The sequence below is a fragment of the Puma concolor genome, chromosome D4 (genome assembly GCF_028749965.1).
Source record: "Puma concolor isolate L17-30 chromosome D4, mPumCon1.1.hap2, whole genome shotgun sequence".
In the NCBI taxonomy this organism is placed as follows: Eukaryota; Metazoa; Chordata; class Mammalia; order Carnivora; family Felidae; genus Puma; species Puma concolor.
In genome coordinates this window covers 58,867,996-58,882,839 of record NC_141679.1, presented here as the reverse complement: position 1 = coordinate 58,882,839, position 14,844 = coordinate 58,867,996, and the positions used below count along the sequence as shown (strand labels likewise).

The 14,844-nt window shown below is 38.4% G+C and overlaps 1 protein-coding gene across 2 annotated transcripts in view; it reads right to left on the bottom strand.

The window, feature by feature from the left end:
- Window positions 1–14,844, bottom strand: part of MELK (maternal embryonic leucine zipper kinase) — a 92,866-nt gene that overhangs the window by 71,230 nt on the left and 6,792 nt on the right. For both annotated transcript variants that reach the window (XM_086683514.1, XM_086683515.1), the window contains exons 2-7: window positions 14,593–14,688; window positions 12,018–12,103; window positions 9,774–9,890; window positions 6,184–6,327; window positions 4,191–4,259; window positions 2,321–2,413 (exon numbers count right to left, since the gene is read on the bottom strand). In XM_086683514.1, the coding sequence (XP_086539640.1) occupies window positions 2,321–2,413; window positions 4,191–4,259; window positions 6,184–6,327; window positions 9,774–9,890; window positions 12,018–12,103; window positions 14,593–14,650 (567 nt within the window). In that variant the 5' untranslated portion in view covers window positions 14,651–14,688. The remainder of the gene's footprint in view (window positions 1–2,320; window positions 2,414–4,190; window positions 4,260–6,183; window positions 6,328–9,773; window positions 9,891–12,017; window positions 12,104–14,592; window positions 14,689–14,844) is intronic.

Genomic DNA, 14,844 nt, shown 5'->3' with positions numbered 1-14,844 from the left:
GAAAAAAAAAAAAAAGGAAAACAATTCTGACACATGCTACAACATGTATGAGTCTTGAGGATACTGTGTGAAGTGAAATAAGCCAGTCACGAAAAGACAAATATTGTAGGACTCCACGATATAAGGTACCTAGAGTAGTCAAATTCATATAGACAGAATGTAGAAGGGTAGCTGCCAGTGGTGGGAGGAAGGAAGAATAGAATAATTATTTAATGGGTATAGAGTTGCATTTTGCAAAATGAAAAGAGCTCTGGAGATTGCTTGCACAATATAAAGGTGCCTATCACTATTTCTTTTTTTTATTTATTTATTTTTGAGAAAGAGAGGGAGACAGAGCATCAGCAGGGGAGGGGCAGACAGAGAGAGGAAGACACAGAACCCGAAGCACATTCTGGGCTCTGAGCTGCCAGCACAGAGCCTGATGTGTCACTCAAACTCACCAACCATGAGATCATGACCTGAGCCGAAGTCAGGCACTTAACCGACTGAGCCACCCAGGTGCCCCTAAATGTGCCTAACACTATTGAACTGTACACTTAAAAATGGTTAAGATAGTTAAAATTAGGATGGTAAATTTTATGTAATATGTGTTTATACCACAACTGAACAAGAAAAGGATCTAGCATGATTCCAGGACTATAATAAATGCTCAGTAAAAGTTTGTTCCTTTTCCTATTATGCACTGAGAAGGCCACAATATCACCTCTGTGGTATTTCTGCCAAAAAGGCATAAGCTAAATCTAATCATAAGCATCAGATAAATTCAAATTGAGATACTTTCTACAAAATAAGTGGATTCCTCACAAATGTCAAGGTCAAGTAAGATAAAGGATAAGGAACTCTTCCAGATTAAAGAAGACCAAAGGATGGGGTGCCTGAGTGGCTCAGGCAGCTAAGCGTCCAACTTGTCAGGTCGGACATGTCAGGTCATGATCTCATGGTTTGTGAGTTTGAGCCCCGTGTCAGGCTCTGTGCTGACAGCTCGGAGCCTGGAGCGTGCTTTGGATTTTGTGTCTCCCTTTCTCTCTGTTCCTCCCCTGCTCACACTCTGTCTCCTTCTCTTCTTCAAAAATAATAAACATTCAAAAAAAATTTTTTTTAATAAAATGAAAAAGCAGGCCAAAGGAGCAATACGTGATCCTGAACTGAATCCTGGACTGGAGGGAAAATATAGCTAAGGACACTAGTGGTACAATTAACAGCACGTGACTATGAATTATGAATTAAATAAGTTGTATCAATATTAAATCCCCGATTTTGATAACTATAGTGTAGGTATAAAAGAGAAAGCCCTTGCTTTTAGGAAATATATACATAGTATTTAATGATAAAGGGGAATAATGTCTAAAAATTATTCTTAATTGGTTAAGAATATGCATATATACAAACATAGAGAATGAAAAAGCAAACAGAATGAAAAAAAATGCCAACAACTGTGAATAGGACTAAATGTATACAGAAGTTCCTCATTCCATATTTGCAACTGTTCTGTAAGTTTGAGATTATATCCACATCAAAAATCACCAAAAGAAGTCAGTTCCCATCTTCTCTTGTTACAATTAAGTAAATGGGCATATGTCAAGGTTTCTCCAACATAACACTAGTTCCAAAAGATGCAGCACATAAAAAATGGACTCTGTAGGCAGGTAAAATCAAGGCCAGCTGCTATCTATGATGCTCCCCTCCCAGAGGATCACATTGGATGAGAACATATTAAAGATCTAGAGATGTCCTGAACTAAAAAAATTATTCAATCCAGCATTTCCTGAGCTTTTGATAACTCAACTTTGTACTATAATACTAATATTAGCAGTATTAGTACTCCACAGAACGGAAAGGACTGACGGGCTCGCAGTAACTAATGGTAAGTAAAACAGGCAGTGCCCAGGCCTTCTGAGCCTGGGCCTCCTGCAAAGGACTGCTGGCCTCAGATAACTATCTGGCTATGAACAAAGTCCAAGTTTTCTCAGAGCTAACCAGGAAGCATCTCTGAAAACTGAGGCTGCAACCCTGGCCTTGTGCTCTACCTGGCTGGGCTAACCAGTCTAAACTACGTATTGTTTTAACATGAAAGTAACCAAAACAAGGACACCAGAAATATACCTTTGCTTCATAAGTATAATATACATTATTATATTTATTGCAAGTTATTCATTTCATGTGTTACTTTAAGTCTTACTCTCTGAATAAACTGAACTCTTTGATTAACAAGATTATTTCTTACCTTATTGTAATATCCCCAGTGCACAATGTCTGACTCACTACAGGTCACCAATAAATGTATATTGATTACATATTGAATTAATCAATGAATAATTACCTCCGATCCCAGGTATGATTTGCCTTGTATTAATTCAGGTGCTGCATAAGCAAGACTCCCACAACATGTCTGAAGATGGTAATCCTTGTTACCCTGCCAACAAGAAAAAATGAAATACTCCTTAATTATGGCCCTGAAGAAATTGAAACCTTGATAAACATTCTTTTGGCACAAGCAGAGAGAAACTAGATGAAGAATTATCTCAAAGAATGAGAGACTCTGTGCAGCCAACCCCATACTATGCTATATGCATGCAAACACGTGTAGTTTACTCTTCTCTGGATTTCCAATACCACTACAACCTGGCATGAACAAAATCTTCTTCCCCTTAGCTCAATCAAGTCAGGTTCATACTCTCCTAGACATCCATTCACAAAATAATCAGCTTAACAAACATCCAAGCACCCATGTCTGCCCACTCCCAAGTACTCCAACAAAAAGGACTATTTCTTTCCTGGACTCTATCTCCAATATCAAATCTTTACAAATACAGAAAAGTTTCTCTTTCCTTAGAGGGAAGAGAGGAATCTGCTACATAGAACAGTGCCTTAGGAGTCTGTTTTCTAGACCCAGTCGTAACACAAATAAAAAACACCTGAACTTCCAGATCTGTGAAAATGAGAATCTGCTCGACATCCTCTGCTCTCGCACAGAAACATCAAGACATAATGAACATGATACGACTACCCAACATTTGTGTAGTCCTACAACTGGCAAATGACTTGTGAAACTGCGAAATTTCATTTACAACTGCAACAACGTGCCCAGAAGTGAACTTCTCAGCAGAAAGCAGAGGCAATCCTCTCCCAGCCAAGGCTGCTTTCTCAGATGGTGTCTGTGTGGGTCGAATCTGTGGCAGCCATAAATAAAAGCTAATGGAGTCTGTCACAAACCTTCTCCACTGCCTCCTGTGGAGAACATGACTTAAACCAGTTTATCTGCTCAAAGTATGTTTTATCTTTATACGACTGCCGATCAAAAAAATGCCATAGAGCATTTGGCTCCCAGACACAAGGCTCCACTGACAATCTCTGAAGAGCCAAGGGAAGGAGAGGAAAATCAGAAAGAATGAGACATTCAGCTGAAGGGGCAAAATCTGCTTCCCTTTGCATTTAGCTAATTCTGATTGGGGCAGGAAATAATCATGGGACTACAAAGGGCTAAGACAGGTCTGCAATTTCAACATTCCTAATGAGTGTAGACAGCTCATTTTAGAGACTGTGAGTACCATCATTAGAGAACTCAGGAGGAAGCCTCCAACAGGCAGTCACACAGGAGCTCTGCAGACAGCGCAGCTGGAAAGTTCAAAGTCACCTCAAAGAGAAGGTACGCTGGAGAACACCAGTACTTAACTGTGGGGTACAAATTAAGGAAATATATACCCATATACATTTAATAGTGCATATGGACTTTTTCCTTCTTCTTTTATAAGGAAAGAGGATTGCCTCTCAAAACGTAACCATTAGTTATAGAACCATTTGGATAACAAAGAATAGATTTGCACTAAATTCCCAAAACTCCTATCTAAATGAACAAAAGCTTCACCTAGTGGCAACATACTCAAACTGCAAACATAGAATCAATTCAGAATTCATGTTGTAATGACCTCATGTCACCTCAGCACTGCAAATTCTCTCACAGCACATCCATGGGGGCTTCAGCAGGGCCAACCCTGGACCTAGAGCAGTGGTTCTCAATCTTGGCTACCTATTCAAATCATCTAGAGAACTTCTAAAGGGGATGCAATTTAACATTCTTCTCAATGGTTGCAACCACGCTCAACAAAGGCTAAGTGGAAGCCACTGCAAGATAATACCCTAAAAAGGTATATTTACAAAGGAAATAAATACATTTTTATTTCTGTACTTACCTTGGGTTTTGCACAGAGACCAAAGTCAATCAGTTTTAATTTATGATATTCATCAAACAACAAATTTTCCTGGGGAAACAAAGATATTTTCATAACTGTATATTGACTTCCTTATATCACATCCTACCTCTAGCCATTTCTAAAAACAGTTTCTAAATGAACAAGATTTATTTTTTCCACATATAAGACATTTATTTCCGGAGTATTTCCCATAGTAAGTTTTTAAAAATAGAAAGTAAACTTGAGTATTCTGTGGGACTTTATTCAAGGAGTGACATCTTTTGGGGGGGGAAATACTTTATACAATATATATATATTCAGGACAAAAGCAAACATTATAAAAAGTACAAAAATAAAAAGATACAAACACAATATATTTTGGTTGGAATTTCATAGATTTTTTTTTCCTCTCTTCCCCTTTACCTCAACAGTTATGAATACTTCTGAAGCAGCATATATTGCTGCACTTTTGATTTTTGGTTGTACAGTTAATGAACTTGAGAGTCTGGATGACTGGGGATCATCTATTTGGCCTTCCCATTCTATTGTTTCTTCTTCTTTTTTTTTAGAAAGCAGTTACTTTCTTTTTTTTTTTAACGTTTATTTATTTTTGAGACAGAGAGAGAAAGAGCATGAACAGGGGAGGAGCAGAGAGAGAGCGAGACACAGAATCCAAAACAGGCTCCAGGCTCTGAGCTGTCAGCACAGAGCCCGACGCGGGGCTCGAACTCACGGAACTCACGGACCGTGAGATCATGACCTGAACCGAAGTCGGACACTTAACCGACCAAGCCACCCAGGCGCCCCTATTGTTTCTTCTTTGATGAATAAAGGTGTTCCTGGAGTTTGGCCAATAAGGTTACAGACATCTTGAGCTTTGCACCACACGTTGGCAATAAGACAGGCCTGCCATCTTAGATATTCAACAGAAGCTGGAGGATGATGCAAATGGAGCTGGCTGATGACAACAGAGCTATCTAGCTTTTCACTAACAAAGTTACAAATATTTTACACTTTTCCAAATTCAGTAAATGTAACGCAGACCTCTGCTTCCATAAAATAAGCACTTTCCACTCTTCTAAAGCCCTCTGTCACAGTTACATTCTCTGCCTGCAGGCCCTGCTGCTGGAGGCTCTGTGTGATGCAGTCCAGGCAGCAGCAAAACCAATAGATAAGATTTAAGATGGTTTATACCAAGCAGCCTGGGAACAACAGAATGAAAATCACTAAAAAAGAATGAAATGACAAGAAGTAAGGAAAGGGAAAGAGGAGGAATGGCGAGAACTATTCTGCCTCCCCTTGAGACACTTCAGCATAAACCATCCCCTCTGTGGTACCCTGAGATTCAACTACAAGCAAACACAACGTGTACCAAACCAAAAGAATGAGCTCAAATCAGAGGGCTGTGTATAAACAGAGGCAAAAGGAAAGTAACATTGCCATGTTTTGTCAACCAATTCTAGACTCCTGGCCCTAATACCAAGTAACATAAAACCCATGTTCATTACCATCCATATTAGTCAGAGCCTGCAGACTTAAAAGTATTTGCATTTTTATTCTGTCCTTGAAAATTAGAGACTGTTCATTCCATTGAACTATTCCTTTCTGAGATGTATGGAATTAAAATTAAAGGAAGATGAGGTCAGGAAAAGAGTATTAAAGGGAAAATACTCAATGACAATATTCTCAAAGAAAATACTCAAAACTCTTCTTTCCTAGAGATAAAATCCTGAAGTTTATATTCCCCAGTTGATTACAAAGACATTCATAATGTCACCCACAACTGACAAACATACAGAATATCAACAATTAGGTAGATCCAAAAAAGCCTACCGGCAGTCAAAAGAAAAGAAAGAAAAGTGATACATTATCAGTGGAACAAAAAAAGAAGCAAAGCCAAGATAGACCCTAAACAGAAAGAACCTGTAGAACACTAGTAAAAACTGGTAAATGATGTTGAACTCTCAGGTGAGCATCTGTGATAGTCACTTACCGGTTTGAGGTCCCTGTGAGCATAACCCTGGCTGTGCACATAAGCAACTGCAGATACTATCTGACGGAAGACAACTCGGGTCTCCTCCTCGGATAGGCGATCCTGGGAAATTATGTAGTCAAACAGCTCTCCTCCGGGGCAATACTTCAATAACAACAGAGGCATGCAGGTATGATTACTACTGACAAAAATCACTTCAGAGGAATTAAAACAAAAAATTATACTTAACTCAGAGATATCTTTAATTCAACTTATAGGCAAGGGAACCAAGTGAAGAATAGTCAAAAATACACTGTCACGATCAAACAGGTCAACAATTACTCCAGGACACAGAACAACAGCTCTTGGTCTCAAGCAGTTTTATGACCAGTAAGTAGAAGTAGAACCAACTAACACTGCGATTTTTTTAATGTTTATTTTATTTTTGAAAGAGAGACAGCACGTGCACACGCAGGCAGGGGAGGGGCAGAGAGACGACAGAGGATCCCAAGTGGGCTCTGCACTGGCAGCGCAGAGCCCAAAATGGGGCTCAAACTCATGAACTGTGAGATCATGACCTGAACTAAAGTCAGATGCTTAAGAGACTGAGACACCCAGGCACCCCCTGACACTGTGATTTTTAAGTTCACTCAGGGTTTTATATTTTTATAGCAAAATATTAAAACCCATTCTCATCTTAATGCACTCATATTTATTGTAGTTCCCTAAAACAAAAACAATTTTAAAAAAAGCACAATTTTTTAAAGATTTTTTTAAAGATTTTATTTTTAAGTAATCTCTATACCCAATGTAGGCCTCAAACTCACAACCCCAAGGTTAAGAGTCACATGCTCTACCACCTGAGCCAGCCAGGTGCACCCCAGAAGCAATTATTGCTTTTCCATCCTGAAGACCAGAGATTTTTAGTCTGTACCAGAAGGAGCCCAGTTCTACAGAGGTTCATAAGAAGCTATAGGAGAAGAGGTACCAGAATATAAAGTTCTAAGCTTTCCATCCCTTCTCCAGAGCAACTCTACCTTTCTGTAAACTGGGGTTTCCCTTCAAGATTTCATTTCACCTTAGCAGTACCAATTAAAATCACAGATATCTATAGCTTTTGACCTCATAGTTCCACATTTAGAAAATGTTCCTACAGATATACTCTAACATCAAAAGCAATACTCTTTGGGAGTGCCTGGGTGGCTAAGTCGGTTGAGCGTCAGACTCTTGATTTCAACTCTGGTCATGATCCCAGGGTCATGGGATCAAGTCCTGTGTCAAGCTCCATGCTGAGTGTGGAGCCTGCCTGGGATTCTTTCTTTCTCTCTCTCTCTCTCTGTCTCTCTCTCTGTCTCTCTCTCTCCCCCATACCCCTCTCCTCTGCTCCCGCCCTCTAAAAACAAAATAAATCTTTAAAAAAGGATACACTTTCAAGATTATCCACTGCAGCAGTATTGTTTTGTAACAAAGCCTGGAAACAACCCAAATATGTTCACACTATTTAAATTCCATTATAAAATGGAATTCTATGCAGCCATAAAAAAAAGGGAGCTCTTTACAAACTGATATGAAACAATCTCCAGTATTAAGTGAAAAAGCAAGATATAAAAGAGTATATATTGATACAGTGACTTGCAAAAAGCATTATGCTGAACAAAAGAAACCAAACACAAAAGAGTACAGACTGTATGATTCTATTTATATCAAGTTCTACAACAGGTAACACTAACCTATGGTGACCAAAATCAAATCATTGGTCACTGAGAAGTACAGTGGGCAGGTAGGGTTATAGGGATTAACTTCAAAGGGTCAGGAGAAAACTTTCGGGCATAACGGATACGTTTTATCCCTAGGCTGGGGTGGGAAGTACATAGATGTCTACCTTTTTCAAACTGTATACCTAATGTGTGCATTTTAGCATATAAAAATTATACCTCAATTTTTTAAATGCTATCCAATAAGATTTATATAAACAGCCTACTTTATATACACAAAGAAAGAAATGCAAAATGAAGTGAAACAAAAACATTAAAAACCTCTACAAATATACACAGATGGTCTCCAAGCTAAAATGTTAAGTGCATAAAAAAAAAAAAAACAAGGTACAGAATATTATAGTAGGCAACCACTTGTGTGACAGAAACTAATAAGCCACCTATGTGTGTATATATATTTATATATATATGAAAACACACAGATGTATGTATTCACACACACCTAAAATACATGTAGGGATTTGTATGTAAGTACAGTTGACCTTTGAACAACACAGGGGTTGGCGGTGCTGACCATTCTCACAGTCAAAAATCTGCATGTAACTTTTTTTTTAATTTTAATTCCAGTATAGTTAACATATATGTTACATTAGTTTCAGATGTAGGATGTAGTGATTCAACAATTCCAAACATTACTCAGTACTCATCAGGATAGAGTACTCTTAATCTCTTTCACCTGTTTCACCCAACCCCCCCCCCCCACCCCCCACCTCCCATCTGGTAACCATCAGTTTTTCTCTGTAGTTAAGAGGGGCACCTGGGTGGTTAAGTCAGTTAAGTGTCTGACTCTTCAGCTCAGGCCATGATCTCACAGTTTGTGAGTTCAAGCCCTGCATCAAGCTCCATGCTGACAGTGCAGAGCCTGCTTGGGATTCTCTCTCTCTCCCTCTCTCTCTCTGCCCCTCCTTCGCTTGTTCTTTCCTTCTCTCAAAATAAATAAATCTTTTTAAAAAGTGTTTTTTGGTTTGTCTCTTTTTTGTTCATTTCTTAAATTCCACATGAGTGAAATCATATGGTATTTGTCTTTCTCTGACTTATTTCACTTAGCATTATACTCTTTAGATCCATCCAGGTTGTAGCAAATGACAAGATTTCATTTTTTATGGCAGAATAATATTCCACAGTGTGTGTGCGCATGTGGTGTATGTGTGTGTACATACACATACCATATATTCTTTATCCATTCGTCTATCAATGGACACTTGGGCTGCTTCCATAATTTGACTACTATAAATAATGCTGTAAAATAGGGGTGCATATATCTTTTTGAATTAGTGTTTTCATATTCTTACGGTAAGTACCCAATAGTGGAATTACTGGATCATATGGTAGTTCTATTTTTAAATTTTTTATATATGCACATAACTTTTGACTCCCTGAAATTTAACTATTAAAAGCCTACTGTTGACAGGAAGCCTTACCAATAACATAAACAGTCAATTAATACATATTTTATATGTTACATGTATTATACACTATATTCTTATAATAAAGCAAGCTGGAAAAAAGAAACACATAAGGAAGACAAAATACATTTACAATACCATACTGAAAAAAATCTGTGTATAAGTGGACTCTTATAAACGAGGTTCCAGAGAGATTCCTTGGTCCCTCTTACCGTTAAGGACATAGCAAGAAGGTGCCAGCTATGGATCAGGAAGAAGGCCCTCACCTGACCATGCCAGCCCCTTAATTTTGTAATTCCCAGCTTTCAGAACTATGAGAAATAAATTTCTGTTGTTCATAAACTACTCAGTCTGTGATATTTGTTATAGCAGCCCAAGTGGACTAAGACAGAAACCAAATACCTTTCAGTCTCTAGACCATACTACTAACCTCAAGAACCATGAATATTTTGTTGGCTGTCTCCAGCACATGGTAGAGTTGACATATATGCTGATGTCTCAAGTTCTTCAAGGCCTCAATCTCCGTTTTGATCCGGGGCAAATCACTCTGTGACAAAACACAGTACATGAGCAATAAACCTATTTTGGAAGTGCTCCAAGCACCAATAACAAAAGCTTTAATACTGAGTAGCAAAAGCAACCAATAGCCAAATTGTTCAACAGCACAGAAAAATACAACAAAAATTATCTGTGTGTACATAAAGAAAGGCCTTGAGGGTTTTATGAAAGACAGTTTGATGTGGGTGAATAATACAATGTCCAGAAAAATCAAAACAGTCTCAGAACCCCTTAGGTTAGCATTCCAGGGGGGTGCCTGGATGGCTCAGTCAGTTAAGCTTCCAACTCTTGATCCTGGCTCAGGTCATGATCTCTCAGTTTGTGAGATTAAGCCCTGATTTGGGCTCTGTGCTGGCAAGTGTGGGACCTACTTGGGATTCTCTCTTTCTTTCTCTCTGTTACCTCCCTGGCTTATGTGCACACACTCTCAAAATAAATGAATACATAAACTTAAAAAAAAATTGAAGGAGAGCCTGAATTGTCAGTTGACGGATTATTAGAAATAATTTCTGATTAGGTCACTGTATTTTGGCATATAATTTGGAAGTAGTTCAAAGAATTGAGGGACACTGCTGTACTAGAACTCCTCACATTCTCTCTGACTTATTTATTCATGTTAATCAACACTTACATCCTTAAAAATAAAAAATAAGAAAAAAATAAAAGTAAATAGATATGAACACTTGATGTTAAATTCTGTCTCATTCCAACAAGGGAGTCCAAAAAAAGTCCTATGTGTTTAATTAAAAAATCTTACTTTATTAAAATCTTCACTAAATTAAAAAATGTTACTTTTTATGTTTGATAATTACCAACATTTATAAAATGTTTGTGTTGTTTTACTCAGTGGTACACTACTAATAATTATAATGCTAACTCAATCCACAAGAAAAAAAATGTTTAACACTCAGATTTTTGGTTAGAGAAAAAAATAATTTTTTTACTGTTTTCTAATTTATCTTCAAAAAAAAAGAAACGGTGGTGCCTAGGTTGCTCAGTCAGTTAGGTTAAGTGTCAGACTTCCGCTCAGGTCATGATCTCGCAGTATTTGGGTTTGAGCCCTGCATTAGGGGCTCTGTGCTGACAGCTTGGAGCCTGGAGCCTGCTTCGTATTCTGTCTCCCTGTCTGTCTCTCTCTCTCTGCCCCTCCCCTGCTCACACTCTCTCTCTCAAAGACAAATAACATTAAAAAAAAAATTTTTTTTTAAAACAAAAAGAAGAAACAGCCACAGATATATACAAAGAGACTAGTAAATTCTCAGCAGGAGACCAAAACTAAGAAACCAAATGATATGAGCAACAATAAAAAAATTAGAAACAAAAGACCACTCAGGGTGACTTCAAACACTAGAAAGGGTTTAATAGGCCCAAAAGACCATCAAAAGAGACCCATCTTCCCTTAATATAAAAACAATAAACTTTATGTACATTAAAACCAAAACCAACGGGGGGTGGGAGGGAGGAGAGGGTGGGTGATGGGTACTGAGGAGGGCACCTTTTGGGATGAGCACTGGGTGTTGTATGGAAACCAATTTGACAATAAATTTCATATATAAATAAAAAAAAAATAAATAAATAAAATTTGGTAGAATTCACCAGTGGGAAAAAAAAAAAAAAAAAACCAAAACCACATATTGAATGAGCTGTTTCAGGAGGTAACAATCAGCTCAGTCCTGGAAACACCCATGTATATGAGCAAGAGGCTGATCACAAAAAGGACTTAATGATATAACTTCGAACGTCAATTTGAATAAAATTCTAGAACTCACATCTATCTATCATAAAAGAGATCAACACTTAGTAAGGGGATCGTGAGAAGGTACAGGAGATATTAATATCCAGAAACACCTGTAATACTATGAAACATCTGTAGGAAAATGGACTACACAGACCAGATATGTACCATGGCCTGGCATTAAAATTAAGGACAAAGTAACCCCTTCCCCAGATTACTTTTTAAAACCAGAGATTTATACATAACTTGCAATCTAAAAAACAAGCCCAACAAGCTATAGAAAGATCATTCTAATGAAAGTAGTAACTAGAACATAGAGCAAATTCAGGTTTTAATTTACAAAACTGATCTATAGATATTTTTTAAATAATTTTAACTTACCCCTAGTGCATTTTTATCCATGATTTTTATAGCTACCATTTCTCCAGTGAGGATATGGCAGGCAAGTTTGACCTTTGCAAAGCCACCTAAGTATAGAAAAATGTGTTACGAAGAGATAAGCAAGAGTAACCTAAAATCATCATCAGAGCAACCTGAGGACTCAGGCACAAATACCTCTCCACATGCTTTTATTTTATTTTTTTTAAGATTTTATGTTTAAGTAATTTCTACACCCAACATGGGGCTCAAACTGAACCCGAGATCAAAAGTTGCATGCTCTGAGCCAGCCAAGCGCCCCTCCATATGCTTCTAAAAAGCTCTATAAATCCATATTTTCCTGGAAGTTTGTGGCTCTTTCTTCCTATCGCTTCCAAAGCACTACCCATGACTTTAACCTCTCCTCATCCGATGTCTAGCTGAAGATTTTTACCACGATAGAATCTTTAACTTTGTAATGAAAAAGTAGGAAAACAGAATTCACTGTTTAGAAATTTGCTTTACAAGTAACATTGCAAATAAATTTGCTTTATAATTAAAACTGCTACAACACAATATAAAGTTGTTGAGATAAAAGACAATGGGAAACATCTACTGTTTTAAAACTGGATCAGGGGCGCCTGGGTGGCTTGGTCGGTTAAGCGTCGGACTTTGGCTCAGGTCATGATCTCACAGTCTGTGAGTTCGAGCTCCGTGTCGGGCTCTGTGCTGACAGCTCAGAGCCTGGAGCCTGTTTCAGATTCTGTGTCCCCCTCTCTCTCTGCCCCTCACCTGTTCACGCTCTGTCTCTCTCTGTCTCAAAAATAAGTAAACATTTAAAAAAAATTTTTTTTTAAATAAATAAAACTGAATCAAAAGGATATGATTTTTCAAAACTGGATCAAATGCTAGATAAATGTCTACACTTTGGTATCTAAAACAAACTGCCAACTTCATATTTTGAAAAAGAAGCTCCTGGGGCACCCAGGTAGCTCAGTCAGTTAAGCATCTGACTTTGGCTCAGGTCATGATTTCACAGTTTGTGAGTTCAAGCCCCATGTTGGGCTCTCTGCTGTCAGCACAGAGCCTGCTTCATATCCTCTGACCCCCTCTCTCTGCCCCTCGCCCCCCCTCTCAAAAATAAATAAACATTAAAAATAAATAAATAAAAAGAAGCTCTGGTGGTCCCTGCTATGGTCTTCCCCATCTCAGTAAATGGCAACTCAACATTTTCCAAAAACCTGGAAGCCATCCTTAGCCCTTCTCTTTTGTCTCCCACTACATACCCAACCCATTAACAAATCCCACTGGCTCTGTCTTCAAAATACATCAGTTGTTACCTTGGGGGAAAACAGACAGGTATTGACTAGAAATCTGTCTTGATCTGAGCATGGAACATATAGGTGGACGTGTTTGTAAAACTCCATCAAGTGGCGCCTGAGTGGCTCTGTTGGTTAAGCATCCGATGCTGATTTTGGCTCAGGTCATGATCCCACGATTTGTGAGACTGGGTCCCCCAGCACAGAGCCTGCTTGGAATTCTCTCTCTCCCTCTCTTTCTCCCCTCCCCTGTGCGCACATGCACATGGTCTCTCACTCTCTCTCGCTCAAAATAAACAAAAATTAAAAAAAAAACTCCAGGGGCGCCTGGGTGGCTCAGTCGGTTAAGCGTCCGACTTCAGCTCAGGTCACGATCTCACGGTCCGTGAGTTCAAGCCCCGTGTCGGGCTCTGTGCTGACTGCTCAGAACCTGGAGCCTGTTTCAGATTCTGTGTCTCCCTCTCTCTCTGACCCTCCCCCTTTCATGCTCTGTTTCTCTCTGTCTCAAAAATAAATAAACGTTAAAAAAAAAAAATTAAAAAACAAAAAACAAAAAACTCCATCAAGACTAATGCACTTTGCATATTTTACCCTTATACCTCAATAAATTAAAACACACATACGTACAGAATCACACCCCTTTCACTACCTTCACTGCTATCACCCTCATCCAAGTCACCATATTCTCTACCATCACTCACCTGAATTAATGCAATAATCTCTTAACATATCTGTGCTTCTACCCCTGCCTTTCCCAGCTAATCTTTTCACAGCCAAGCAGCTAGAGTAACCCTTAAAAACAAAGGTCAGGGGTGCCTGGTTGGCTCAGTTGGTTAAGCGTCTGACTTTGGCTCACGTCATGATCTCACAGTCCATGAGTTCGAGCCCTGCATCAGCATGAGTGCTGATAGCTCAGAGCCTAGAGCCTGCTTTGGCTTCTGTGTCTCCCTCTCTCTCTGCCCCTCCCTCACTCACACTGTCTCTGTCTCAAAAATAAAATTAAAACTTAAAAAAATTTTTAAAAAAAGAAAAAAGCAGAAACAAAAGTCAGATAGATCATTCCTTGGCTCAAAACTCTCCAGTGACTTTTATTCTAAATAAAATGACCTACAAGGCCCCTGCTACTATTCTCCTCTCTTGCTCTGCTTTTTCTTTCTAAAGTAAGTTGAAGAATTTTAAAACTACACAGGTTAAACTGAAAAGCTCATGACTGCCCAAATGCACTATTATTCCCAAATAGTTGATCTGTCCTCTGCCTCCAGGAAAAAAAAAAAGATTACCTGTCCCAACAGTTTCATATAATTCATAGTATTTGAGAAGTTCATCATAATCTTTCATAGTCCTCCTGGAAGTTTCTACAAAATTACAAAAGGAACCTGTAAGACAGAAATAGTACATGACCGAAAAAGGAACTACTATGAGATTACCTTATAAGTGCAAATATAAATAAGTCTTAGGCATATAAATGATACCCAAAAAAAACCTGATTTACTATATGGTAAAAAACAAACAAACAAACAAAAAACCTGGAT